This window comes from Phoca vitulina, unplaced genomic scaffold, assembly GCF_004348235.1.
Source record: "Phoca vitulina isolate PV1807 unplaced genomic scaffold, GSC_HSeal_1.0 scaffold65, whole genome shotgun sequence".
NCBI classification, from domain to species: Eukaryota; Metazoa; Chordata; class Mammalia; order Carnivora; family Phocidae; genus Phoca; species Phoca vitulina.
In genome coordinates, this window is record NW_022589768.1 from 5,347,645 (window position 1) to 5,375,457 (window position 27,813).

At 56.1% G+C, this 27,813-nt stretch overlaps 1 protein-coding gene across 3 annotated transcripts; it reads left to right on the top strand.

The window, feature by feature from the left end:
- Positions 1-9,184: 9,184 nt before the first annotated feature.
- Positions 9,185-27,302, top strand: MAN2A2 (mannosidase alpha class 2A member 2). Of its 3 annotated transcripts, none has more exons than XM_032391983.1 (24): positions 9,185-9,263; positions 9,532-10,705; positions 11,260-11,517; positions 11,589-11,733; positions 11,853-12,024; positions 12,447-12,574; positions 12,788-12,961; positions 13,381-13,567; positions 15,616-15,793; positions 16,097-16,299; positions 16,489-16,671; positions 16,847-16,961; positions 17,193-17,260; positions 17,405-17,570; positions 18,147-18,383; positions 18,614-18,736; positions 19,057-19,171; positions 19,423-19,556; positions 19,707-19,848; positions 21,886-22,019; positions 22,281-22,355; positions 23,795-23,989; positions 24,152-24,262; positions 24,747-27,302. In XM_032391983.1, the coding sequence occupies exons 2-24, from the start codon at positions 10,574-10,576 to the stop codon at positions 24,897-24,899; spliced, it is 3,528 nt and encodes a 1,175-aa protein (XP_032247874.1). In that variant the 5' UTR covers positions 9,185-9,263; positions 9,532-10,573; the 3' UTR covers positions 24,900-27,302. The 3 variants fall into 3 exon arrangements, with proteins under 3 accessions (XP_032247874.1, XP_032247872.1, XP_032247873.1); XM_032391981.1 differs by lacking the exon at positions 22,281-22,355 and having other exon boundaries at positions 9,532-9,734; positions 10,558-10,705; XM_032391982.1 differs by lacking the exons at positions 16,489-16,671; positions 22,281-22,355.
- Positions 27,303-27,813: the final 511 nt, after the last annotated feature.

Here is a 27,813-nt window from a genome sequence, read left to right on the forward strand (position 1 = left end):
TCTCCACGGGCCACTGCTCCCGTTGCAACAGCTAGGAGGAAACGAGACGAAATCATCTTTTTAATTTTTTAAAAAAAATTTTAAAGATCTTATTTATTTTTGAGAGACAGGGCGAGTGAGCACAGGCAGGGGAAGAGACAGGCAAAAGGAGAGGGAGAAGTAGACTCCCCGCTGAGCAGGGAGCCCGATGCAGGGCTCGATCCCAGGACCGTGGGATCATGACCCGAGCCAAAGGTGGATGCTTAATGACTAAGCCACCCAGGTGCCCTGAAAGTCATCATTTTTAAAGAGAATGAAGAGTGGTGGAAGGAATAGGACCAGATGAACAAAATTTCCAGGGGGAAAGAGACCTTCCAAGGTGAGCTGATGATGGGTGGTTACTTTCTTCTCAGACATTCGTTGATCTGGGCCATCTCCAATGACCAGCATTGCCCTGAGCAGGGAGACTCTACTGAGGAGAAGAGAAATGAACAGTCTGTGGTTCTTGCAGGGACTGTCGTGGGTTGGGCACTAGAGGAGGCTGGAATGCCAAGCCAGTTTTCACCACAGAAGATTTGCTGAGTTCTGGAGCACTGTGGGCAGCTGAGTACTGGGTGGGCTGGAAAGGCAAGTCCCACAGTCTTGCAGTGTTTAGAGGGAGAGGGGCTGAAACAAAAACTGGTCTCCCCCCTCAAGATATTGGCCAGATTTTGAACCTGGTGGTCTTGGAGGCTGAAGAGCTAACCTCAAAATCTCAAAAGAGAGGGACGCCTCGGTGGCTCAGTCGGTTAAGCGTCTGCCTTCAGCTCAGGTCATGATCCCAGAGTCCTGGGATCGAGTCCCACATCAGGCTCCCTGCTCAGTGGGAAGCCTGCTTCTCCCTCTGCCTGCTCTGCCTGCCAGTCCCCCTGCTTGTGCTCTCTCTCTGACAAAAAAAAAAAATTAAAAAAAAAAAAAAAAGTCTCAAAAGAGAACTTGAAGGACTAGAGAGATATAGGCTGGCCAGGCTTTCAAACCCAAATCCAAGAGGGCCACTCCTAAGGGACAGGGACAATCCAGAAAAGGATTGAGTTTTACTGGAACTATAGCTCTGCCCCAACTCAGCTCAATACTTGATTACATCGAGGTGAGTGGCTTCCCTGGGATGGGGGATAAGGGAGAGGAATAACATAGTCTGTAGTCCTACCCTTTTTTTTTTTAAAGGTTATTATATATATATATATATTTTTTTTTTTTTTAAGATTTTATTTATTTGACAGAGAGAGACACAGTGAGAGAGGGAGCACAGCAGGAGGAGAGGGAGAGGGAGAAGCAGGCTTCCCGCCGAGCAGGGAGCCCAATGTGGGGCTCGATCCCAGGACCCTGGGATCATGACCTGAGCTGAAAGCAGACGCTTAACGACTGAGCCACCCAGGCGCCCCATAAAAGTTATTATATATTTTTTATTTTATTTTTTAAAGATTTTATTTATTCATAAGTGACAGAGAGAGAGAGAGGCAGGGAGAAGCAGGCTCCCCGCTGAGCAGGGAGCCCGATGCGGGACGCGATCCCAGGACCCTGGGATCATGACCTGAGCCGAACGCAGACGCTTAACCATCTGAGCCACCCAGGCGCCCTATATTTTTTATTTTAATTCCAGTATAGTTAACATAGTGTTAAATTAGTTTCAGGTGTACAATATAGTGATTTAACAATTCTGTATATTACTCAGTGCTCATCAATATACCCTTCTTTTATACACAACATGCAACCTACAATCAGAAATTATAAAACATGCACAAAAGGGGATAGAAAATGGGGCCAATAAACAGGAGAAAAAAGGAACAATAGAAGCAGACCCACCGATGATCCAGATATTGGAGTTGGCAGACAAGAACTTAAAAATAACGATGATTAATGTATTAACTGCATGAAAAGACAAATAGGAGCAAATATAGAGAATTTTAGCAGGACTGAATCTATTTAAAAAGAACCAAAGGAGCAGGTAGAACTGAAAATTGCCATCTCTGGCATTATGTGCTCCTTGCATGAATTTTATAAAGGCTCAAAGGACTAAAACATAAAGTCACAACCATAGGAATTGGACACAGAAGACAGAATAGAAGGTATCTAAACTGAGGTATAGGGAGAGAAAAAAAATAAAAGAATGGAGAAAGCAGGGGTACCTGGGTGGCTCAGTCGGTTAAGCATCTGACTCCTGATTTCAGCTCAGGTCATGAACTCAGGGTCCAGGGATAGAGCCCTGCATTGGGTTCCATGCTCAGTGGGGAGTCTGCTTAAGGATTCTTTCTCCCTCTCCGTCTGCACCCCCCCCCACTTTCTCTCTCTCTCTCTCAAATTTAAAAAAAAAAAAAAAAAAGACTGGAGAAAGCAGAGCCTAAAAAACACATGAGATTCCAGTATATGAGTGATGGATATTCCAGAAGGAGAACAAGGTTAGGACCAGAATAAACCGGAAATGACCCAAATGTCTCTATAGGAATAAGGAAGAACAGACCACAGGTGCTTGCACCAACATTGACAAACCTCAAAGACATGTTGAGGAAAGAAGCCAGATGTGAAAGAGTACCTTTTTAGGATTCCATTTTATGAAGTTCAAGAACAGGCAAAACTAAGCTATAGAGAAGTCAAACTCGTGGTTTGGTCTGAGGCGTACCGATGGGAAGAGGTGTGAATGCAGGGTCACAGCCCCACCCAAGTGTCCTTACAACTCTGCACATCTCTACGTAGGCTGTGTAGGCGAGACTTGAGGCATCTGACTTGAGTCTTGACAGAATGCACTACAATTCCTCCTGGAGCAGGGGGCCCTAAGCAGCCGGGTGAGGAGCCTCCCCATCTGTGGGAGACCACCATGAGGCCATTCCTCATCCCATTCCTCTAGTTTTAGTTGAGTACAGGGCTATTCACCTGCCCCCCACTCCTCGTAGAGAGCAGCCTGAGGCCGTGCAACTGCTTGGCTGTAGCTTAGAGTTGGCTCCTTGGCCACAGAGTGACCTACCCCCATACCTCCTGTCCCGGTCCCTCCAGTTCAATGTCGTCCTGTGGAACTAGGGGTGTGAGAAGTTGGCACCATGGCCATGGCACCATGCTGGGCTTGCTTTTGCTGTCTGTGAATAAAAAGCTGTCTGGATGCACTGGGCCTTGTCGTCTCCTTCCTGGCTGAGTCTATGATGTGAGGCGGTCTATGGGCCTTGTGACAGCAATAGTGACCCTTGTGGCCCTGTTAGCCACCACACTGCCCTCAGGGACTACCTGACCACGTGACCAATCTGGCACTTTCTGTGGGGCCGATAAGGCCACAATCTCACTTTGGAGAAGAGACAGGCTTCTACGGACTGTGAGGTCAAGTATGGGAGAGAATTCTGCCTCACTTAGTGTCCACGTCGTGCCGACGTGTTTGGTGACATCAGAGACAGGTGGTCTTTGGCCATCATCCCTGATCCCAAATAAGTTCCATCAGTGTTCTTTTTTTTAAGATTTTGTTTTTAAGTAGTATCTACCTCCAGCATGGGGCTCAAACTCACAACCCCCAGATCAAGGGTCACAGGCTCTAGCGACCGAGCTGGCCGGGAGCCCCATCCATTGGTGCTTAGAGTTAGAAGCCAAAGAGGGAGTTTCTTGCAGAGCTGAAGAAAGCACACAGCAATTACTGCTCACTCTCTTCCTGTTACTACGGATGGAACACTCCCTAGTGATCAAGGGCAGTCAGCCACTCCAAAATCCGCTGGGATCCACTTACAGTGAGTGAGAAAGGAGGAAATGAGAGAGAGATTTGAACAAAAGTCCAATGAAACCATAGAAGCATGGCTCATCTGACTAGCCAATGAGGATGCTATGCAAGTTCCACAGGCTGACAAGGAATGGAAGTCATGCGGGTGCTTCACAATTGACCCCAAACTCCAAGCCCCCCTGGCTACAACCGTCCCGGCCAATGTCATGGATGTGAGGGAGGACAATATAAAGATAAATCAGGGCTTGTGCAGGGGGTCTTCACAGCTATAATGAAATGGTGGCCTATCCAAGATGAATTCCTGTCATCCAATGAGCACCCTCAGATAGTACTAGAAGAGGCTACCCCTTCCTTTTAGTGCCCTGGAAACCTGGATTCATAATGGAGATCGTGAGTGCCCAGAAAACAAAATAGTCACCCAAAGTCGGCTGGAACATATGCTCAACACCACCAGGCTGTGGGAGAAATGGAGCCTTCTCTTGCTTTCTGAGGATGTCTCCGGGAAACTATTCAGCTACCGCATGATAATTTTTCCAGAATGGAAGCCTTGGCAAAGGCCAAGATAATGTACCCCAGGCCAAGGTAGGGGAGAGAAACCAGGCCATTTGGACCTGGCTATTGTGCCAGGGGTTCCCGAAAGAGGAAAGTGATAATCTTACTGTGACAAAAAAATTATCTCTGGTTATCATGCCACGGGACGGCCATGGGACTTAAAGATGTGGGCTGTAACTGGGCCAGCTTTGGTGTGTCCTGTGAGCAAACAGGAGAGACGCCAAGAAAGCCCTGACCTCCCCACTGAGGTTTGTGCTGTTCAGACTGTGGTTTGACCCAATGCTTTCTGCACTATCCTTGACCCCCTTCATAGACAAACTGGGGCTAGGTTGGAGGCCAAGGTCCTTTCGTCCCCAGGGGAGACCAGAGGCCCTATGCAGTGGCCAAGGTGAATTAGAAAACTGAGAGCAACGAAAATTCCCAAAGCCTCGCAGGCCTCCTGTGGGCCTCTGTGATACTGGGACATACTCTCAGGCATGGCCAAAAGCTTCCCTCACTAGATTTGGACAAACTGGACGCTGGATTGCCGTAGTTTTGGGGTGAGTCCTTTTGAGCCAACACCCACCCAGGTGGTTGTAACTAATACTGTTGAATATATTATGGGAGTGGATGTTTTGAGTATGTGTGTTAACGTCTCTTGATTGTAAGGGATGTTCCCGATGGGGAAATGTCACAATCAGGATCATGGTCATTAGGATAGGGACCAGGGGTCACCTCCTCTAATGGAGCCAAGTGGTTACCCCGAAGCAGAGCGGGATACGGGGATGAAGGAGGGAACTACTGTCTCGATGAAGGAACTAGTAGATTTAAGGGGGCTCAACGACCTGATATCTCCTTGTAATAGCCCTAAGTGGCCACTAACAAAGGCCAATTGCCTGTGGTGCATCACAGATTATTACAAGTCACAGAGCTCATGGCACAGACTGAAGACACCTGGGATGTGGTGGTGGACATTGTTTGCTAATGCCTTTGTTAGCATCCCATTACATCCAAAGGATGAAAATCATCTTGCCTTCATTGGCTTGGGTTGCAATACACCTTTACAGTGATGCCACAGGACTAGCCGAATTCCCCTGTGATTTGCCACCAGTCCTAACTCCTGTAGGAAGAGCACTATGACAACAGATTGCGTGGAACACATGTTCCTGTTCACAACCCATGGAAAGCATGGTGGTTATCTTGTGTGTCCACTTGGCTGAGCCATGGTGCCCAGATCATGGTCAAACATTATTGTGGATGTTGCTGTGAAGGCTTTTTTAGTTGCAATTGACATTTAAATTGATGGTCTTTGAGTAAAGCAAATTTCCCTCCATAACGGGGGTAGACCTTATCCAATCAGCCGAAACCCTGCAGAAAACAAGAGACTGACCTCCCCCAGTCAAGAGGGAATTCTGCAGCAGATGGTCTTTGGACTTGAACGGCAACATTGGCTCTTCCCTGGGTCTCCAGGGTCTCAGCCTTCAGAACTGAAGTGTAGCATTAGCTCCTCTCTGGGTCTCCAGCCTGCTGGTCTACCCTCTAGATTTTTGACTTGCCAGCTTCCATTATTGCGTGAGCTTATTCCTTCAAACACACAGACACATCCATACATCCTATTGGTTCTTCTCTGGAGAATCTTGGCTAATACAGGCTACCCATGGAAAAGGACCCTTTGACCATGAACATCAGTGGAACCAACAAGCTGGTTAGACCTGCACCACCCAGGTAAGAACTACAGCCACCTGGATCCATTATCACACAGGACGTGGCCGCACAGCTATAACCCAGGGCCTGGCTAATATGCCCGGACTACTGCTATACAGTGGAGTGATGGAACTCTGGGGCATGTAGTCTGGGGCACCGAACCTGGCTGGTCATGACAAATAGACAAGATGCGTCTCCTACTTCCTGCTCAATGGTACTGCTGGGCAATGACTGTTCTCGGCAGCTTTTTTCCAGAGATGGACAATTCCTGTCTGCACGGTAGATGTGGGCCCTACCATTTAAAGACTCCTAAATGGGCCGTGTTGCACATTTGGGTTCTCCAAACACATCCAATCAGTGGTGCTTTCATAGCCAAGAACACTGGGCAGTGGGTAACTACCTGTGGCATTCCCCGGACATTGCATGCCCTGTATCACTGACAGGTAGCAGGTGCCAACAAAAAATGGAATGTACTCTTAAAGGAAAAACTAAAAAAGATAAGTAGATGACTGAAGCTCAGCTCCCAATGGAGCCCACCCTTGAGACGAGGCGGTGTGAATTCCGAACGTGGCAATTCCAGGAAAGGGCGGTTCTCACTCAGATAGTGTTTAACTATAAGGTTGAGAGGGAGAAAAGAGGCCTCAACTGGTCTCCTTTACTCTTTCTTTTCCCCTCTCATCCCTGCCTCCAGGAAACCAGGCTCCTGGGACCTACAGCAGCGAAGAAGAGCCGGGGGTGGGAGATCCTAACCTGGTGTTTCTCCTACTGCCCTTGTTATGGCTGAGGACATTAGGCCTATACCGGCCTGCCAAACACAAACCAGTCTAAAGTCTGTAGTACAAGTGGTGATGGACAGTTCTTTTGCTCCCCGAACTTTGTGCTGGCCAGTCAAGGCAGCATATTGATGGCTTCTAACACCTCTCGCTGCTCTCGAATTAATGAATTAGGACAGGTGGAGTGATCTATCTCTCGGCTCTAAGGTTGATCCCCGGTGGCATCTGGGATATTCGTGGTTTGGCTCCGAGTAGGGAGCCTGGCTGTGGTCGGTCCTCCACGTGGGCCTGATCACCCTACTGGGAGGCACAGTTGCGGGCACTCTCATCTGATGTTAAGACAAATAGAAAGGATTTGGTCCAAGCTCCCATCAGTACAACTAACTCTCTGATGGAGTGGCTATGCTCCTGAAAAGAATTCTTAGCTGGAGAAATGAAAGGTTGGGGTGGCAGGAAGTAGAGTCATAGGAAGCAGCTCCGACACAGCACCCTGATGCCCTTGTCCAGCTGCCGATAGGCCACGAAGGTGAGGCTCGACCACAGAACCACCCAAGTCTTGGCAGAACGCATTATGATTCCCCCTGGAGCCAGAGGACAGAAGCAGCCTGACAGTGTGGGGACACTGCCCCCAGGCCCTCTCCCAGCCCTCCTCCTAGTTCATCTGAGTGCCAGGCTTTCCACCCGGCCCCTCCCTCCACTTCGAGGGCAGCTGCAGGCCGTGAAAGTGTCCGATTGTTGTTGAGTTGGCTCCTTAGCCACAGAGAGACCTACCACCTCGCTGCCTATCATCTGGTCCCTCCGGTTCACTCTGGTCCTCTGGGGAAAGCTGACACCATGCTGGTTTTGCTTTTGCTGTCTGCGTGAGTAGAAAGCTATCTGGATCCATGGGGGCTTGTCGACAAGTCTCCTTACTGGCTGAGGCTACAGAAATGTGGCAGGCCCACCTAGCAGCTTCTGTAGGGACCCTCGTTAGCCACCATGCTGCGCTTAGGGACTGCTTGACCTCTTGACAGAGGGGAACATTTTGGGGTTGATGGGAATGTTCCATTTTGATCTGAGTGGTGATTATCCTTGTGCATACATTCATCAAAACTAAGCTGTACACTTAAGACTTGTGCCATAGACTGTGAATTATATGTCAATTAAAAAAAAAAATCACCAGGGAACAAACAGGAGGTCTTGAAAATTATGATCGCGGGCGCCTGGGTGGCTCAGTTGGTTAGGCGACTGCCTTCGGCTCAGGTCATGATCCTGGAGTCCCGGGATCAAGTCCGCATCGGGCTCCCTGCTCAGCGGGGGGTCTGCTTCTCCCTCTGACCCTCCTCCCTCTCATATGCTCTCTCTCTCTCTCATTCTCGCTCTCTCAAATAAATAAAATCTTAAAAAAAAAAAAAAAGAAAATTATGATCGCCAAAATGAAAAATTCAACAGAAAGGTTGGAAGATAAATTTCCCAGAACACAGGGCAAAAGACAGAGACACAGGGGACCATAAACCTAGCCTAGGTCTAACACCATAATACCAGGCCTTTCGTTCGTAAATAAACTTAGAAGAATGTTTGTGGTGATAAAAGAGATGGGAGTTAAAACAATGAGATGACAGTTTAAATCTGGTTAATCAAATAAAAAACTGTGTAAGCAATATTCAACAGTTTGTCATTGATAGCACAATCCTTTGGGGGAGCAATAGAACGCCAAGTATACTCAGTCACATCGGTCTTTATCTTTAAAGCCCAGGTAACCTCACTGTCGCCAATCTGTCCTAAGGTAATACTATAAAAAGAAAAATGTGGAATTCATGGAGATGTTCACTGCGGTATGGTTTATGATGCTGCAAAATTATGAACCACACAGATGCCCAGGGAAAGGAGAACCACCACGAAAATGATGTCTTATTGACGGGGTGGCAAGCACGGAAAGGGATCGTGATCACTGCAGGCACCCACGGGAGGCAGCACCCCTTGGGCTGGGGAGCGTAGCCGCATCAAGTTAAGGCGACCCGGAGCGGACCAGGGCGGGCCCGGAAAATGGGCTTCACCGTTCGGCAGCTGAAATGGAGGAGGAATGTTTGTACTACTGCTTGGCAATGCGCTTACGCTAGTAAGAGCCAGAAAGATAAAGTTGCGCGCCCCTCGCGGAGGTTCCGCAGCGCGCCGAGGCCGGGCCCGGGCTGCGGCTGCGCACTGCGGCCCTGCTGCCGGCGCCCCGGGGCGGTGGCGGGGAGCGCGCGGGAGGTGCCAGGCCGGCGGGAGGGGGCGGGGCGGGGAGGGGCGGGGCTGGCGCGGAGGGGGCGCGGCGCGGCTGTCTCCGCCCCCCGCGCTGGTCAGCCGGGCGGCCGCGGGAGGCGGGAGGGCAGGCGCGGCGGAGCATGCGGGCGGCCCTGGCCCCGCGGGAGCGCGGCTGCGGCGCGCGGAGCGGGCGGCGACGGCTGGGCTGACGCCCGCCTTCGCCTGCGTCGCTGCCTCCGCGCGGGCCGCCGGCCCCGGGGATGTGAGGGGCGCAGCTCGGCCGGCGGGGCCCGGAGCGGCGCGGAGGCCGGCCGCGGACGGTAACGCGCCGGGCGGACCCGGGGGAGGGCTCCGGCTGCGCCCCGGGCCGCGGCCGGGGTGGGCGGCAGTAGCGCGAGCGGCGCTTCGGGTCGGAGGCGGCCCGCGCTTCCGCACCCGGCCGTTGTCTTTGCGGTCCCCGGGGCCGGGAGGGTCGGCGAGGGCCGCGGCCGGGAGGGCCGGGAGGGGGCTGGGCCGGCCGGCGGGCGGGCCACCGAAGACCCGGTGGCAGGTGCCTACCCACCCTGTGACCCAGCTCTCTCCCCGCAGCTCCACCCACTTTGGCCTAGACCCAGCCTCCAAGGGCTAAAAATATTGCCCGGAGGCTTCTGAGCGGAATCAGATCGTGCTAAGTAGGGCACGACGCACAGAGGCGACAGAGCTCCTCGGCCCCAGGGCGGGAGCCAGTCTCCGGAGCGGCGGTTCCGCCCACGCTCGGCCCAGCAGCTAGCGGCCTCCCTCCACCCGAGCAGGCAAGTGGGGGCCCCGCGGGCGGTGGCAGGGGGCACTGGTCCTCTGAAGTTGCCCCACAGCGGAGCAGCTGTGCCCAGCCTCTCCCTAGCCAGGGGACCTTGGGCACCAACCACTGCTGGCTTCCCAGGGGGTCCGCCAGGTGCTCTAGAAGCGAAGGCTGAAAGTTACCCACTGCAGGAATCGGAACTAGCCGGGAGAAGACGCAGGGCCCGCTGGATGTTAGAAACAAGCTGCTCTTGCAGCTTTGTAAACTCCTTCTGTTTTTCTTAATGAGAGAGGTGCTGTGCCAGGCACTCTCTGGTGAGCATCGGTCTGATCCAAGAGGAAGAAAGGTTTCCCTCTCCGTTTCCTTAAATTCAAACTAAATCCCAGTTTAGTCCTCTGAAACTAGAAGCACGTGGCCAAGCAGGCTGGACACCCACCTCCTTTGACTGGCTGTGTCCTTCCTGTAGGCAAGCTCTACGGGAAGCTAGTCATAATCAGGAGGTTGTGTGGTGCACTCTGGAGTCAGAGCTGGGACGTTTGTTATCCAGTCGTGTTACCCTGGGAAGGAGCATCCTCTGCATCCTAGGGGCTGAGCTGCCACCGGGACCAGGCAGGACGTGCTTCAGATGTGCTCCTCGCGCTTTCCAGTGTCTCAGCCAAGAGAGGAGGCTCCACAGCCAATGTTGGGATTTGGTGCTTAGGAACTCGCTTTTCTTCGGAGTCAGGCAAATAGGTGTTCCTTGAGAGTAGCACTCGGGAACTCTTTGGGGCATTTGGTGGAAAGACCGACAAAGGGATTTTGCCTGCTGGAGCCGCATATGGTGTCCCTCCTGCCAGGTGTGTGGAGGCCAGCATGAAGCTGAAAAAGCAGGTGACAGTATGTGGGGCCGCTATCTTCTGTGTGGCCGTCTTCTCGCTCTACCTCATGCTGGACCGAGTGCAGCATGATCCCACCCGTCACCAGAATGGCGGGAACTTCCCCCGGGTGAGTCATGGCTGCTTACTAATCTCTTCATATACAAGTCCTCTGAGCTCGGGTCGAGAGTCAGTGTCAGCCCAGGACAGGAACACTTCTTCCCGATCGGCAGATTTTCTAGACACGCGAAGATAAAAACAAGGATAGCAAAAAAGGAAGAAGGAAGGAGAAACATGTACTGCCGCTCTGTCCTCCTGAATTCTTGGCAGACATTGCTAATGGATTGCAGCATTCTTTCCCACTAAGCCCGGATGCAGTCCTTGTCAGCACAGTGCTCCAGACGGGCCACACCGGTTGTGGAGAATAGGCAAGCGAGGTGAAATCTTCGCCCTTCTGGGAGTCAGGGCGTGAGGGTACTCCCCAGCCAAGTGGACTGGGGTCCTCTGTAGTAATTTGCAGATCTCCCCTCATCTGGCCAGAGCCATCCAGGCCCGTAGGCTCCTGGTTCTGCCTGCACTTGGGGAGGGAAGGATCACAGTCAGGCCTCGGGTGGTGGGCCCCATGCAGAGAGCCTCCCTGTGGCACCAGGAGCCGTGGGTGATTGCTTTCTGGTGTTTTGGCAGAGCCAAATTTCTGTGCTGCAGAACCGCATCGAGCAGCTGGAGCAGCTGTTGGAGGAGAACCATGAGATCATCAGCCACATCAAGGACTCGGTGCTGGAGCTGACAGCCAATGCGGAGGGCCCGCCCGCCCTGCTGCCCTTCCACACGGCCAATGGCTCCTGGGTGGTGCCCCCAGAGCCCCGGCCCAGCTTCTTCTCCATCTCCCCTCAAGACTGCCAGTTTGCTCTGGGGGGCCGGGGCCAGAAGCCAGAGCTGCAGGTACGGGGTCAGCGGGGGTGGGGAGCCCTGGTGGTTGTGGATGGGCACTGAGCTGCTCCCTGGCCTGGCAGATGCTGACCATATCAGAGGAGTTGCCCTTCGACAACGTGGATGGCGGCGTGTGGAAGCAAGGCTTCGACATCTCCTACGGCCCGCACGACTGGGACACTGAAGCCCTGCAGGTGTTTGTGGTGCCTCACTCCCACAATGACCCGGGTGAGGACCCAGCAGAGCCCTGGGAGCTGGGCTGTGCAGGGGGCTTTCCGGTGGCAGAGGTAAGCGAGGGGCCGACGAAGATGCTGGCGTCCTTAGGGGACCCTGTGTTGGCTCCCCAGGCTGGATCAAGACCTTTGACAAGTACTACACGGAGCAAACCCAGCACATCCTCAACAGCATGGTGTCCAAGCTGCAGGAGGACCCCCGGCGGCGCTTCCTCTGGGCAGAAGTCTCCTTCTTTGCCAAGTGGTGGGACAACATCAATGCCCAAAAGAAAGCAGCAGTCCGCAGGCCAGTGCCCACTGGGGAGGCCCTACCCTCTGGGCCCCGGGATGAGTGCCAGAGCAGCTGGAGGCCAAGCTGTGGGTGCCAGGGTGGCAGGGAGAGGAAGGGGGAGCAGGGCAGGGAGGAGTGATAGTAGAGGGGCCGAGGCTAAGAAGACAGTCACTGGTGTTGGGAGAAATCAGAGTCAGAGCAAAGAAGGAGCACGGGGCCTGGCCCCGGGAAGCGCAGATGGAGGTCCAGAGAGAGGCAGGGCCAGGACAGCATGGAGGTTGTATGTGGGGAGAGGAGGGTGCACATTTGTTCTGTTGGTCCTGGGGTTGGGTGAGCGGGCTTGGTGAGGCCAGCGTGCACAGGTCCTGGCATCTTCTGGTTGGCAGGACTGGGCAGAGCATCCCTGCCCCGTGCTGAATGTGCGTCCTTCACTCCAGGCTGGTGGGAAACGGGCAGCTGGAGATTGTGACAGGAGGCTGGGTGATGCCGGACGAGGCCAACTCCCATTACTTTGCGCTCATTGACCAGCTCATTGAGGGACACCAGTGGTTGGAGAGAAACCTCGGTGAGTCTGGGCTCAGGAATGAGAGTCTGCTCCCATAGCTGGGCCTAGGGGACAGCAGGGGCCTGTGAGGCGCAGGGGTGGGGGTAGGGGATTCCTTTGTAAGCTGATTCCACCAGCCTGGGCCTGGCGTGATGGCAAGAAGAAAGCTGGGTCCCCAGGACAGGAGGCCCGGTCCTGAAGTGTTCAGGACCTCCGGCTCCCGTGTCCTCTCAGGTGCGACCCCACGCTCTGGCTGGGCAGTGGACCCCTTTGGACACAGCTCCACCATTCCTTACCTGCTGCGCCGTGCCAACCTGACCAGCATGCTGATCCAGAGGGTGCATTACGCCATCAAGAAGCACTTTGCTTCCACCCACAGTCTGGAGTTCATGTGGAGGCAGACCTGGGGTAAGACCAGGTAGGGTGGAGGGGGGGCGGGGTTACAGTTCTCCCTGGGGAAGGACAGGGGGATGAGAAATAAGACCCGGTGTCCTTTGGAGCACGCCAATGAGCACTAGTGCAGACAGCCAGAGTGCTCTCCTCCTTCAGGGGAGGTCAAGGGTCACGCTGATCTCTGGCCTCTGCGGGGCCTGCTCTCTGTCCTGAGGGTCTGAGTGTCCCACCCCCTGGAGGAGCTGTGGGCTCCAGAGCCCTCCCTGTGTCCCGAGCCTCGGCCCGCACATCTTCTGCAGCCTGAGGTCTGGTTCGGGCCTCACCTTATGTCAGAGCTTCCCGTAGCTGGAGCAGATCCCCGCCCTGCTGCCACCCCCACGGCCAGCTCCAGAGGCTGCCTGCTGGTGGCCGACCGCCCGCTGTGTCTTCTCCAGACTCGGACTCCGACACGGACATCTTCTGCCACATGATGCCCTTCTATAGCTATGACGTGCCCCACACCTGTGGCCCGGATCCCAAGGTCTGCTGCCAGTTTGACTTCAAACGCTTGCCGGGTGGACGCATCAACTGCCCCTGGAAGGTGCCACCCCGGGCAGTCACAGAGGCAAACGTGGCCGAGAGGTACTTGTCCCCGGCCTGCGCTGGGCCATTTCACTGCAGGGAGGAGCCGGGAGACCTGGCCTCGCTCCAGGCTCCGCTGCACGGGGGTGCTTTGGGTCGTACCTCTGTAGAATGGGGGGTGGGCACAGGTGGTGAGTTCAGGTCCACAGCCGCTAAGGTGCAGCGCCTTTTCTGAGCCTCCCTGGAAAACTAGAGCTGCCCTAGGGAACCCCCTTTGCCAGAATGGTTTTATTTTCCCAAATGAGTATGTTGCCCAGCCAGAGCTGGTTGACTGAGTCAGAAGCGAACAGTTCTCAAAATAGGTAAAGTTCCTTGCCCTGTGGCCTAATGTGCCTTCATTTAGCGCGGGCATCCTGCCTCAGCCCAAAGCTGGCCAGGATCCCCAGCGCTCGTGGACCTGGAATCCCACTCATCCTGCCCAAGGGCCCCCAGCCTCAGAGAAAGCCCACCTGCCCTCTTGAGGGTCGTTAGGGACCCCTAAAGATGTCTCCGTTGCTGAAGTCAGCGCCCCCTCCCTGGGAAAGGGCAGGTTAAGAGTGACCTAGAACAGTGGGTTGGCCGGAACCGACCGGCCTTGAGAATATAACAAGTTGAACTGGTTTTCATGTTGCAGTAACTCTGATTTCCATGATGTTCCAGAGGTGAAACATGTGACCAAAGGGAAAGAAAGTGGTCTTTTGTTTCTGAAACCCAGAAATCTGAATGCCGATTCTAAGCAAGAATCTGGGGCTGTTAAGGCCTGGTTATTTCCCAGAGCGCATCTGTGACCTACAGATGCCAGCCCAGGTTTGCAGAGAGCAAGTCACGAGAGTAACTACGTTTTCTCCTTTGAAAGGCTTAGTAGGCTGAGAAATTAGGGGAAAATGGTGTTCAAGGAGTCCTCTCTCGAGAGCAAAGTAGAAAAGTACCAGCTGGATCAGCACAGTTAAGTAGATCAGTGGCTGGTTGAACCATGGTACCCGCAATGTGCCAATTATTAGGTGGGTCTGAAAAGAGAAAGGGGCTTTAATGAGAGGCTGCAAGGCTCTGTTTTTCTATTGATTTTATGAGTAACTTGACTGAAAAAGAAAATGATGAATGTGTGTTTATAGTTTCTGCTATAAGCCAGGCACAGTTCTAAGTGTTTAATATATATTAATTCGCTTAGTCTGTTTTAAATTTCCTAACATCATGATGGTAGGTACTGATATTCTAATTTTATAAAAACTGAGGCCCAGAGAGGTTAAGTAACTTGCCTAGGGTCACTCAGCCTAGTCCATGTGGAGCTGGCATGGTCTGGCTCTGATTCTAGGCTCTTTGGTGGTGTGCTGTGTTGCTCCCTGGTGGGCAAAGTGAAGCTGGAGTGTCAGGATCGGGATCCTACAAGATCTCAACAGGTTGTGTGTGATGTGGGTCGAATCTAACCAGATGAGATTTACTAGATATAAACGTAAGGTTCCCCGCTTAGCCTCAGAAAACAGCATAGAAAAGTTCAGGATGAGAAGGAACTTGAACCGCAGGCACGGGAAACATGCACGCTGGCTGACGTCAGCCCCGTGGGGTGACCGTAGGGCTGCCAGAGACGCCCCTGTTGATGCGCCCGCACGCCGGTGGCCCGCCTGGACGCCTGCATCCGGTGCCGGGCCCTGCGCTCTGAGGGACACAGGCACAGGGTGCTGGGGAACCGCTGGAGATGGAGGGACCCAGGCGACAGAGGAGCTGGGCTTGCGGAGCCTGAAGGGAAGGCACAGAGGACGTCTTGCATACGTCTGAAGGAGAACCCCAGGGGAGGGGAGTGCTGTGTTCTGCGTGGTGTCCAAGGGCGGCCCTGGAGTCCGGGACCTGTAGCCGGAAACTGCAGCCCAGCCTAGGAAGACCTCCCCTGTTGTCAGAACTGTCCAGAGAACACGGGGCTCCCAGGGACAGGTTTCCCACTCCGGGAGGTGCCCGCCGCAGGCCCCGTGACTCCTCGCTGGGTGTGTTCAGGGGCCCTCTGAGGTTGGCTCGGCTCGGTTCCTCTTCCGCCCAGACTCCACTTGGGCCCGTGCCCTCTCCCCCCACCCCTGCAGGGCCACGCTGCTCCTGGACCAGTACCGGAAGAAGTCCCGGCTGTTCCGAAGCAATGTCCTCCTGGTGCCACTGGGGGACGACTTCCGATACGACAAGCCCCAGGAGTGGGATGCCCAGTTCTTCAACTACCAGCGGCTCTTTGACTTCCTCAACAGCAAGCCCGACCTCCACGTGCAGGTGGGAGGGGGCACCGAGCTGGGGGGTGGGTGGGGGGTCCCTCCGCAGTGCTGCAGCCTGGCCTGGCAGGTTACCAGCTCCAGGGCAGGAGTTTGTGCCCGACTCTTGGGCAGGGGTCTCCCTTTTATGTCAGAATTCCTTCCTGGGCCCCCCGCGTCTGCGTGCGGGCCAGCAGGGTAGGACGTGCCATGACTGCCTGTGCGTAGGCAGAGTCCGTACTCCTGGCGCCCAGCTGCAGCACTCGGGGCCACAACTCCTAGAAACTCTGGAACTGATGGGAGCGGGTTTGGGGGGTCTCCACAGGCCCAGTTTGGCACCCTCTCTGACTATTTTGACGCTCTGTACAAGAGGACCGGGGTGGAGCCAGGGGCCCGGCCTCCAGGGTTCCCTGTGCTGAGCGGGGATTTCTTCTCCTATGCGGACCGGGAGGACCATTACTGGACCGGCTATTACACGTCCCGGCCCTTCTACAAGAGCCTGGACCGGGTCCTGGAAGCCCACCTGCGGTGAGACTCAACCCCCTTCCGGGCCGGAGGGAGGAGAATAAGCCTTTGGGGTTTAATGAGGAGCTGGATCGGCTCAGAATGCACTGGAAGGGCCGGCAGAGATGTGGTGGGAAGAAGGGGGCGGGGCTTGCTGAGCGGCCGGCCTGGGAGTCGTGTGGGCGGGAGGCTGACCAACCCCTCTCTGGGCAGGGGGGCGGAGATACTCTACAGCCTCGCTGTAGCTCACGCCCGCCGCTCTGGACTGGCGAGCCGGTACCCGCTCTCCAACTTCGCCCTCCTGACGGAAGCCCGGCGCACTCTGGGCCTCTTCCAGCACCACGATGCCATCACCGGCACGGCCAAGGAGGCCGTCGTGGCAGACTATGGCGTCAGGTGGGGGCTCTCCTCCTCCGCGTCGGATCCACGCCCCGGCCCGCTGTCCTAAAGAAAGGCCAAGCTGGGCAGTCAGTGGGCAGGCCTGCCGAGGGCTCTTCCTGCTGGAGAGGCGGACGGTCTGTTGGTGGCTGTCTTCTTCATGCCCACCCCCTGCCCCCTCTCCCCCCCCCAGGCTCCTGCGCTCCCTTGTCAACCTGAAGCAGGTCATCATCAATGCAGCTCACTATCTGGTGCTGGGGGACAAAGAGACCTACCACTTCGATGCCGAGGCACCCTTCCTCCAAATGGTGAGCCCCACTTCTCGATCCGCTCGGGGCGCTCTCGGGAGCGTGCAGTCCCGTCCAAGAGCTGCAGTACGAGGGTGTTGCTCTTCTTTTCCCACCTGCCCTGGAGTGAAAGATCGGTGCCCAGTGCGGCTGGTGGTCCACAGCCAAGACAGGCAGGGGCTGGGGAGGAGGCAAGGCTCTGAGCTAGGCCAACCGCAGGACGGTTCTTCCTTCCCACCCATTTAATCCCAGGATGACACCCGCTTAAATCACGACGCCCTGCCGGAGCGCACAGTGATCCAGCTGGATTCCTCACCCAGGTGAGCCAGACCAGGCCAGGCGCGGAGGCGAAGTCACTCTGGCTCCCAACACCATCTCCCACCCACACCTGCCCAAGCACCGCAGGACTCGGCGTGGGTGCCCGGGAGCAGTGGCCTCCGAGGTGAGCCTGCCTCTCCCCGCAGGTATGTGGTGCTCTTCAATCCCCTGGAACAGGAGCGGCTCAGCGTGGTGTCCCTGCTGGTCAGCTCGCCCCGGGTGCGTGTCCTTTCAGAGGAGGGTCAGCCCCTGGCTGTGCAGATAAGCGCACACTGGAGCTCTGCCACCAACGTGGTCACTGATGTCTACCAGGTGAGCGGGGGCCCCCAGGGTGGCCCCAGCCCTCGGTGCTGACCCGGGGCCTCTCTCTGCCTGTGACACCAGCCTCCCACCCTCCCGCTTCCTGCCCAGCTTGGGGACAGGGGTCCTGGGGAGGGGGTTGCCCAGAGGACAGTCACTCCTGGGACTTGAGTCTGTTCTCGAAAGGAAGGCGAAGTTTGGTAGGTAGGAGAGTACTAGAAATGGGGGCTAGGTTGCCCTGCCATTCCTTCATTCAGCAAGCGTTTACAGAAAGTTTAACGTGCGCTTCCCGCTTCGTAGTTGCTCAGGTATCAGGTGAGACTCCTGAAAGTGACCAGAGGCAAACGATGTCACCTCCACTTTCAGAGGCGGGGGGGGGGGGGGGGGGGGGAGGGGCGGCGCGTACCGAGGCCCCAGGAGGTATCAGCATTTGCTTGGACTTTCTCAGTGAGGAAGTGAATGCCCCAGGCTTAGAATCCCAGGCCCGCGTCCAGAACGGATGCCCACGCCGCCGTGGGCCGCGCTGCCTCACCCCTCCTTCCTTCCCTCCCTCCCTCGCCCCTCCCTCCCTCGCCCCTCCCGCGGCAGGTGTCTGTGCCCATGCGCCTGCCGGCCCTGGGCCTCGGCGTGCTGCAGCTGCAGCTGGGCCTGGATGGGCACCGCACCCTGCCGTCCTCCGTGCGCGTCTACTTGCACGGCCGGCAGCTGGCCGTCAGCAGGCAGGACGCGTTCCCTCTGCGCATCATCGACTCGGGCGCCAGTGACTTCGCCCTCAGCAACCGCTACATGCAGGTCTGGTTCTCAGGCCTCACCGGGCTCCTCAAGGTAAAGGGCCAGGGCAGGGGGCTGGGGAGGGCGTGCCTGGCGGTGGGCCGGAGCTGAGCTGCCGCCTGACTGGCGGGGTGGGGGGCCGCGGAGTGGGCCGTCTTGGCTCCCGGGGGGCACAGCATGGGGAAGCTGGGCTGGCTCCTCGGGGAAGCTCGTCCGTGCCCTCCCAGGGGGCAGGCCTGACATGCTGGTGTGGGGCCAGGGGTCAGGGCTGTGTTTTTTGGCAGAGCATCCGAAGGGTGGACGAGGAGCAGGAGCAGCGGGTGGACGTGGAGTTCCTCATCTATGGCACCCGTGCATCCAAAGACAAGAGTGGAGCCTACCTCTTCCTGCCTGATGGGGAGGCCCAGGTACTGTAAAGACGCCTCAAAAACTCAGCAGGCCCTGGGAGGCCCTGCTAACGGAGGGTCCGAGGAGCCCTGTGAACTGAGGCAGTGGGGAGGGGCACGGGCCTTCTCCCAGGGCCATCCCTGCCTGCCGGGGGCTCTGCCCGCGCTGCCTCTGGGAGGTGGGGTAGGCTGAGGAGCGTCAGCTGGGGCCTTGGGCCAGCTCAGCCTGGGGTCTCCGGCTGGAGCCTGCTGGGAACGGGTATTTCTGCCAACGCTGGGCGGGTACCTCCCCACTCCGCCTTCCGTGCTGTGGCTTCAGCTGCCGCCTCCTCTGTCCCCAGCCCTACGTCCCCAAGGATCCCCCCGTGCTGCGTGTCACCGAAGGCCCTTTCTTCTCCGAGGTGGTTGCCTACTACGAGCATGTCCGCCAGGTGGTCCGGCTTTATAATCTGCCAGGTGAGCCCGCTTGATGAGGAAGGTCAGAGTAAAGGTCAGGGCTGCACGGGGCTATGCCACGCTCTTCCTTCTGCCCGTTCTCTGCTCATGTGTCTGTTCCCAGCAAACGGATCATCTGAGACGGGGATGACGTTAATTCTCTTGCAGTGAAGGTCCTCCAGAAATGCTGGGAGTTGCCGGGGGCTTGTGCGCGGCCTCCCCCAGCGCATCTCTCAGGCCTCTCCATGCTCTTCCTTTGTCCTTCTGCCCAGGGGTGGAGGGGCTGTCTCTGGACATGTCATCCCTGGTGGACATCCGCGACTACGTCAACAAGGAGCTGGCCCTGCGCATCCACACAGACATTGACAGCCAGGGTGCCTTTTTCACGGACCTCAATGGCTTTCAGGTGATTCCCGGGGCCCTGGGAATCACCAGTGTGCCCTGATGGAGGAAGAGGAATCCGAGGCGAGAGTGATCAGGGACTCCTTCAGACTGGGAACGCCTGGGGCCCAGATGGTGCCCGGACGCCCTTGATCTGCTGGCTTTGCTGTCCCAGGTGCAGCCCCGGCGCTACCTGAAGAAGCTGCCCCTGCAAGCCAACTTCTACCCCATGCCAGTCATGGCCTACATCCAGGACGCACACAGCCGCCTCACGCTGCACACCGCCCAGGCCCTGGGGGTCTCCAGCCTGCACGATGGTGAGTGGGGAGCGGCAGCTAGGGGGCTATGGGGAGGGTGGAGGACGAGGCAGAAGCCCATCTGTGTCCCAGGGCCTCTCCTCTCAGCGGGCGCCACCCCTTTCCAGTCCGCGTCACCTCCGTGCTTGGAGAACGTTAACAGCTCCTGTCACACACGGCATGGCAGGAAGGCAGACGTGTGCTGTCACCCTGTCCCCTAGTGGAGGCAGCCATGGAGGTGACCTGGGGGTGGGGGTCCTGTTGGGTCCCTTTAAGAAGCACCAGGTTATTGAACAGTGATTCTTAGCTGAGCTGTGCAGCCCCCGTCTCCTGGCCAGGGCTGGAAGTAGGGACGGTCGAAAAGTGCATCTGATGTTATAATGAAATATTTAACAGGGGTGCCTGGGTGGTTCATTCCGTTAAGCGTCTGACTCTTGATCTCTGTTCAGGTTGTGATCTCGGGGTTGTGAGATCGAGCCCCATGTTGGGGTCCACGCTGGGCATGGAACCTGCTTGAGATTCTCTCTCTCCCTCTCCCCAACCTTTTACTCTTTTGCTCTAAAAAAAAAAAAATTTTTTTTTAATTAAAAAAGATTTAGCAAAGGAGAAAAATATATAGTGTTTTCCTACTAACGGTTATTGAAAGAGAGAATGGTGTTGCGTTCTTAATTGAAACAAAGCCATGAGGAGTGCTGGGCTGGAGCTGGGCATGCTGGGCAAGCTGAGGTGGCTCCGTGTGCTCAGGGTAAAGGGAGCAGTTTGCACTTGGCCTCTGAGGCCTTCAGATCGTCCACGTTTGGGTTGGAGCCTTTGTGCGGGCTGAGCTGAGAGCACTTGGTCCGGGCTGTGCTGGGGGCCGGTGGCCGGGGCACTGGAGGCCTGACCCCCTGCTGAAGGAGCGTGTCCCTGCTGCCCCTTCGCCCAGGGTCGCCCTGCTGTCAGACTTTGCCCGCCTGTCTGTGCTGTTGGCTGCTAGCTGAGCCCGGTGTCCCCCCCCCCCCTTGGTTCTCTCTGCCCTTTAGGGAAACAGGGTGCTCAGATTATTGTTTGTTGTTTTGTTTTGTTTTTTAAAGATTGTATTCATTTACTTGAGAGAGAGAGAGCAAGACAGCACGAGCAGGGGGCAGAGGGAGAGGGAGACGCAGACCCCCCCCCCCCCCCCAGTAGGGAGCCCAACATGGGGCTCGATCCCAGGACAAGATCACGGCCTGAGCCAAAGGCAGACGCTCAACCGACTGAGCCACCCGGGCGCCCCAGGAGTATTGTTTTATACTCCTGGGGTCATTTTAGGACTTCCGGATATCTTTCCAAAAAAGGTTGCTCAGGGTAGACACACTTAGGAACTACCGAAGTCAGAATCGGGCTGGGGAGAGGGATAGGGCCACTGAGTAGACTTCCTCGAGAGATTCTTAAAAAAACAGGTGCTGGGAAAAATCCTCACCCCGACATATGTCAGCTTTGCGGTGAGCCCCTTCCCCAAGCGTATTTTACAAAGAAACCCTAGGCGATCATCTGCCATCTCTTCCCCCCTGGGCACCGCTCAGTGATACCTCATGTGAGCTTGTGTCTGATCTGCCATCTGCCTGCCGTCCGCGCTCCCCTTGTGACGGATGCGGCGGCCAAGCTGGAGTCCGTCCCAGTGTAGAGCAGGGGCGGCCGGGCATATTTGTCACAGCAAAGTCTGCCCGAGCTGCGTGGCCTCAGGCTTCTGCAGCGAGCGCTGGGCCTCCCAGAGCAGTTCTGTGTTGGCTTGCTTACTTGGTGCAAGTGGCCAGTCCAGATGTGGTCCCCAGCCTGAGCTCCCGGCCCTGCCCCTGGTCCTGAGGCACAGCGCCCGCCTGCCCGCTCTGGGCCTGTTGCTCGCTCGTCTGTGACTCTGGCCCTTCGCTCAGCCCCCTTCCAGCCTAGGTCCCCTGGCGCGTCCTCTCCCGAGTGACTGCTTCCGGCGAGTTCACCGGGCGTTTCCCTCGGGGCCTGTGGTGGGGATTCTTCTTCCAAAGCCCGACATCTGCTTGGGGATGGGGGTCGCAGGCCGGGGCTCACAGTTGACGTCCCCAGGCCAGCTGGAGGTGATCCTGGACCGACGGCTGATGCAGGACGACAACCGGGGTCTGGGCCAAGGGCTCAAGGACAACAAGAGAACCTGCAACCATTTCCGCCTCCTGTTGGAGCGGCGAACCCTGGGCAGTGAGGTAAATTCTGGGCCTCCCTCCCCAGGAGCCAGGTCAGGCTGGTCCCTTGGGCGGCAGGGCTAGAGGCGGGCGAGGGGTAGTGAGTGTAGGGCTCTTCGGGGGTGTGGGGAGTGAGTGTGACGCTCTGCTGCTCCATCCCAGCCGGGCACCTCCGTCTCCCACAGCACCTCCCGCCATCCTCTGCGCCCCCCACCCCCACCGCGTCCTCTAACCCTCCTGCTCCGGCCGCATTCATCTCACGGCTTTCTTTGCCCCCACCAGCCTGGCTTTTTCTCCAAACTGGCAGCCATGTTTAGGGACTTGGTCTTTCAGGGCAGCAGGAGCGGTCACCTCGAGGTAAGGGCCAGCGATGGGGTGTGGAACTAGCGTTAGTGAGTCGTAACCGGCGTTGGAGCCTGCGGGTGACAGGGCCTGCCACTCAGTCCCCCGAGTCTGCGGCTCCGTCCTCACTCGCCAAGGAGATCCTGAGCACTTGCTGTGCTTTGGGCCTGAGAGGGACACAAACATCTGCGTTACTCTGCCCTCTAGGACTTCGCTCAGGGGAGGGGGGGGCCAAGCTCTGTGTGCAGAACTAAGGTAGAAATATGCCCCCTGGTGCTGAGGAGGGAGAGAATGCCGTGAGCTGGGGGACAGAGGACCGCTTCTGGAGGACGGGTCGGCCAAGCACAGCTGTGGTGAATCGGGGTCCGATCTAATCCCATGAACCGAGGCACAGGCGGAAGGCAAGAGAGACGGTGTGAACGGGGAACAGCAGTGAGTTCGCTCAGCTAGACTAGAGCTGCTTGTCCAGTGTGGTAGCTTCTAGCCACGTGTGGATATTTAAATGAATCAAAACTAAATACAGTACCAAATTCAGCTCTTCATTCGTACCAGCCACGTTTCAAGTGTCCCACGGCCACAAGTGGCTAGCAGCCACTCTACCGTCCAGCGCAGGTATAGTGTTTCTGTCTTTGCAGAAAGTTCTAGTGGCTGTGGCTGGGCTAGCATGAAGTTGGGGGTGGTTTGGGGCAGACTGCAGTGGGCCTGGAACAGCTGGTGGGAGACTTTCTGGACTTTATGTTGGAGGCCAGGGAGGGACCAGAGCAGGAAGGCTCTGCCCTGAGCATGTCGCTCTGACAGCAGGAGCAGGGTGGATCTTCAGGGAGATTGGAGGCCAGTGATGGTTTAAAGCAGGAAATGTCAGTGGCTCGAAGTGAGCCACGGGAGGGAGAGGTTGTGGGTGGAGGTGAGGACACTGCTGAGCGGGGGACAGAGGTCAGGGGAGGGGGAAGTGAGAGATTCTGGGCGATTGGAAGGAGGGTGGTGGTAGGGACAGAAGTCCAGAATATGGACAAGTGGTGATCTGAGAGAAAGTCCAGGTCAGCCCCCTAAACAGCAGTCCTCGGTGGACACAACTGTGGGGACCCCTGGGCCCAAGGACCAGGGCCGGTGCTGTGGACATGGGGCCATACGTGGAACCGCAGGATCACTCTGGGTACCCCCTGCGTCCTTGTGAAGCACACGTCTGTCTGACTCCCATTCTCCTCCCTCCCTCTGAGAATCTGCGAGACGGGAGATGGTGCTCAGAGTATGGGGTGTGTGCTTGTGGTAACGTCATAGAAGCAAAAACCCTCAAAAGTCGTAAATAGTCCTAAGTTGTGTGAGATGGAAAGTGGCCACGTGTGTGTGAAGGGTCCTGGAGCCTCCCAGACACGTCGGGGAAGCTCTTTCCAGAGGAACTGACCCGGGCGCGCGCTTACCCTCCCCCTCCCCCGCATCTCGGGCCCACCTTGCAGGTCCAGGACGGCCGCTCCACCAGCTACCCGTCCCTCCTCAGCCACCTGACCTCCATGTACCTGAACACCCCAGTGCTTGCCCTGCCCGTAGCCAAGAGGCAGCTCCCGGGCCCCAGTCTGCGCTCGTTCCATCCCCTGGCCTCCTCTCTGCCCTGTGACTTCCACCTGCTCAACCTTCGTACGCTGCAGGCCGAGGTGAGTGTCCCGCCCCACTCCGCACCCCAGGGCCAGGCTCCAGCCTTTCCGCACCCGGACTCCTCCCGGGCCCAGTACTGCCTGCTGGGTAGCCGTGCTCTTCCACCTGGGAGCCCTGAGTGCCCCGGCCCCCCCACCGCCCCTTGTGTGTCTGTCACCCAGGATGACGCCTTGCCTTCGGCGGAAACTGCGCTCATCTTACACCGCAAGGGGTTCGACTGCGGCCTTGAGGCCAAGAACTTGGGCTTCAACTGCACCACAAGCCAAGGCAAGGTGAGCGCGGCCCAGGTATGGGCAGGAAAACGGGAAGGCTGCCGTGAGGGGGGCAGTGAGGGTGGGACTGGGGGTGGGGGTCCCTCCAGGGCGTTTTGGAGAGAAAGGGAGAAGCTGTTGACGGGAGAAAAGCAAGCGAGGCCTGGTGGGGGCACGTTCTGGGGCAGGGCATCCAGCCGGAGACGTGGGCTCCGTGAGCAGAGGCCGCTGTCAGACGAGGTGGGAAACCCCAGAAAGAAAACCCCAAAAGCCACCACGCTGCTATTCGGTAAGCTCTATTCATGGCTTAAGCCGGTGCTGATAGGCACCTCCGCGTGCCACGGCCCGTGCGGGCACCAGCGGGTCCAGCGTGGACCCAGACGTGGTCCTCAAGGTCCCACGTGCAGGGAGGCACCATGTCGCCTCCGTGAGGCTCTTCAAGAGGTGACCGGGCGTATAGAGGAAGAGCGCCCAGCACAGCCCCGTACTGTGTTCCTCTCCACAGGCGGCCCTGGGGAGCCTCTTCCACGGCCTGGACGTGGGTTTCCTGCAGCCGACCTCCCTGACGTTACTGTACCCTCTGGCCTCACCCTCCAACAGCACTGACGTCTATCTGGAGCCCATGGAGATCGCCACCTTCCGCCTCCGCTTGGGCTAGGGCTTCCTGTGGCCTGAAGAGAAAGTTCATCCACAGAGACTGCCTCTTACACAAGGTCGGGTGGGACAAACCGGACGGGTATCCTGTCCCGATCTACCTCTCAGAACTGTGACACGCGGGGCTCCGCCCTCATTTTCTGTTTATCGTTGCTTCTGTGTCCGGTGGCAGCCCCAAGCCCCGTGTCGGGTAGACAGGGCAGACACTAGTGAGATCGTGACAAGAGGGCCCTGGGTCAGAGTGCGCGGTGCCGGCCTCAGCTTTGGGTTATGAGTGGCGCCCAGTGGGGCACAGGCTCAAGCACCCATCGTTGTCCCATAATGGGATGGAGGAGAAGCAGGGTCAGAACAGGTAGGGGAGGCTGAGTGGGTAGCAGCCCAGCGCCGGGGTCACTGGAGGCAGGACCTGGCTCTAGGGGGACCCTCTGGTTACGGAGGGACTGCTTGTCCGGATGTGACCAGCAGGAGCTGAGTGACGGCTGGGAGGAGGGGGATGGGGACCCAGAGTTAGCACTGGGGCAGCAGAGGAATCCCTGCTTTCTGTGACGGTTCCGCTATAAGAGCTCCCTGGCCTGCACGCCCCGGCTCGGGGCTGTGGGGTGGCAGGAAGGACTCGCGAGAGACCATGTCATGGCCAGAGCTCAGAGGACGCTTCAGATACCAAACCTCCCCCCCACCTCATCACGGGCACTTGGTCTGTGTGTGTTGATGTGTGGGATGGTGGCAGGGACGTGGGGGTCCTCCATCCTCCCTGACCCCTCTTTGGTTCCCGTACTCTGGACACCACTGTCCTCGGGAGCTCCTTCCCATCCTGGGGGCATTTGGTCTGGCACACCTCCTTTCCGTGGAGAGAAAGTGGAGCCTCCAAGCGCCCATAAGTGCGAGCAATTTGAGAAGGCTTTCAGCTCCATCCCTACATAGGGGGGTTCATCCTTCTACAGAAGTGTTTGACTCCTGGCACGGGGACTGGGGATACATAGCGTACATTAGGGAGTACGGGTGCTCATCAGCCTTCATTTCAGCTTCGATTAATAGAGAAAAGTTTCTGATCGTCTCTATAGATGCTGAAACGATATTTGGTAAAGTTTAAGATCTATCCCTTATTAAAAATCTTAGTTAAGATTACAAAGAGACGTCCTCATCTAGATAAAAAATCTCTATCACAAACCAGCAGTTAATGACATTCTAAAGAACCACAAGCATTCCCATACAAGTCGGAAACTAGGACACTCGTTAGCAGTGTCACCCCCGCAGGAGAGCAGGGGAAGGAGAGGAAGTTACAACTGTCATTATTTGCAGACGATAGCACGGCCGACCTATAAAATCTAAGAGAGTCAGCGGGAGACCTACTAAGATCATTCTGTAAGCGGGCACAGACGACAGACATGATGCTCCTGGAAAGATTTCGATTCTCTCTGAATCAACCCATAAATTCAGTGTATTCCAGCATGGTTGGATACTTTGGGAATTTGATAAGTTCTCAAGTTCATGTGGAAGAGTAAATATGTGAGAATATTAAATTCTGATGCTGGTGAGTCGGGGGGGGGGGAGCGCTGAGGGGGTGAAGGACTGCCCAGGAGTGGCCCCTGTGACGTGGGGTGGGCTCGGACAGACAGGCTCGTGGAACAAAAGGCAGAGTCCAGAAGCAGACCCCCAGGTAGACAGGAACGTAGTAGGATAAAAGGAGTATTTGAAGTGGGGGAAAAAGATGGATTGTTTAATAAATAGGAGTTTAAGACAACTGGCCCTCAAAGTAAGAGTTAGATCTGTAACTCACAGTTGCCACAAAAATTAGTTCGAGGGAAGAAACCAAAAAAGTTCCAACTACAAAATTACTGAAGGAAATACAGGAGATTATTATATCTCTGGTGTGGAAGGCTCTGTTTTAAACATAACACGAAACCTAAAAGCTCTAATAAGGGAAAAGATAAACAGATTTTACCACCCCAAAATATTGAAAGTTTGTGTATGATGGAAAACGTCATGGTTACAACACAAATGACAGATTGGGAGAAAATGTTTGCTGCACTTCCAATATTGATGAGTTAATTACTCCAGGAGAAAAGCTTGCTTTGGGGTCCTTGGAGAGGGTCCCCCGGGCCTGCTCAGTCACTCCCCGAACAAGAGTTCTTCCAGATCATCCAGGGCTGTTGTTGCCAGCGTCGGGCCAGGGCACATGGAAGCCTGTCTAAATCGTTGTGGAAGAAATAAGATTACCAATGTGAGGTGCTCAGCACAGAGTGCCCGGTACCTAGAGGAGCTCAATAAATAGGAACTGTAATCTTATTAGTAAAGGACGCTAAGCAGTTATATCACAGTAGGTGGTATTTGCTAGTATCATGTGACTTGTAATCAAATGATAAGGGAGACTCTGTGAACCGCGCCCCCCCCCCCCCCCGGAAATGAGCAGAATAAAGGCTCTTACCTTTGGAGGTCTTAGATGTACCATGGAATTATTCATCTGCCAGGAACAATGTTTAATCCTGCACACTGGCCTTTTAAAACTACTCCAGGCAGCGGTGTTCAAGATGTGGTCCAGAATCACCAGGAGTGTTTGTTTCAGGCCCAGCTTTTTGGCCTGTCCTGGCGAGGGCTGCCCCTCAGCCTGGATGTGGGGATGAGGGGCCCATGGAGCAGAGACCGAGCCTCGTTGAGACAGCCCTATAACGAGAACCAGAGACAGACCTTCCAGTTGTGTGTGGGAGGGAAAGCCAATTCCGGGGCACCATCTACTGAACCCATTTCTGGGGGTAGCAGTCAAAGAATCTGCATTTTTAACAAGCTTCCAGGCGATTCTTTTGCACACGGTAGTTTGGAAATGGGCCTATGATTTTAAGGCAAGCAGCAGCCCTTTACCACGGAGCCCTGGCACTGAGGCCTCCATTCTGAGGGTTATAATCATAATTAGAACCAGGACA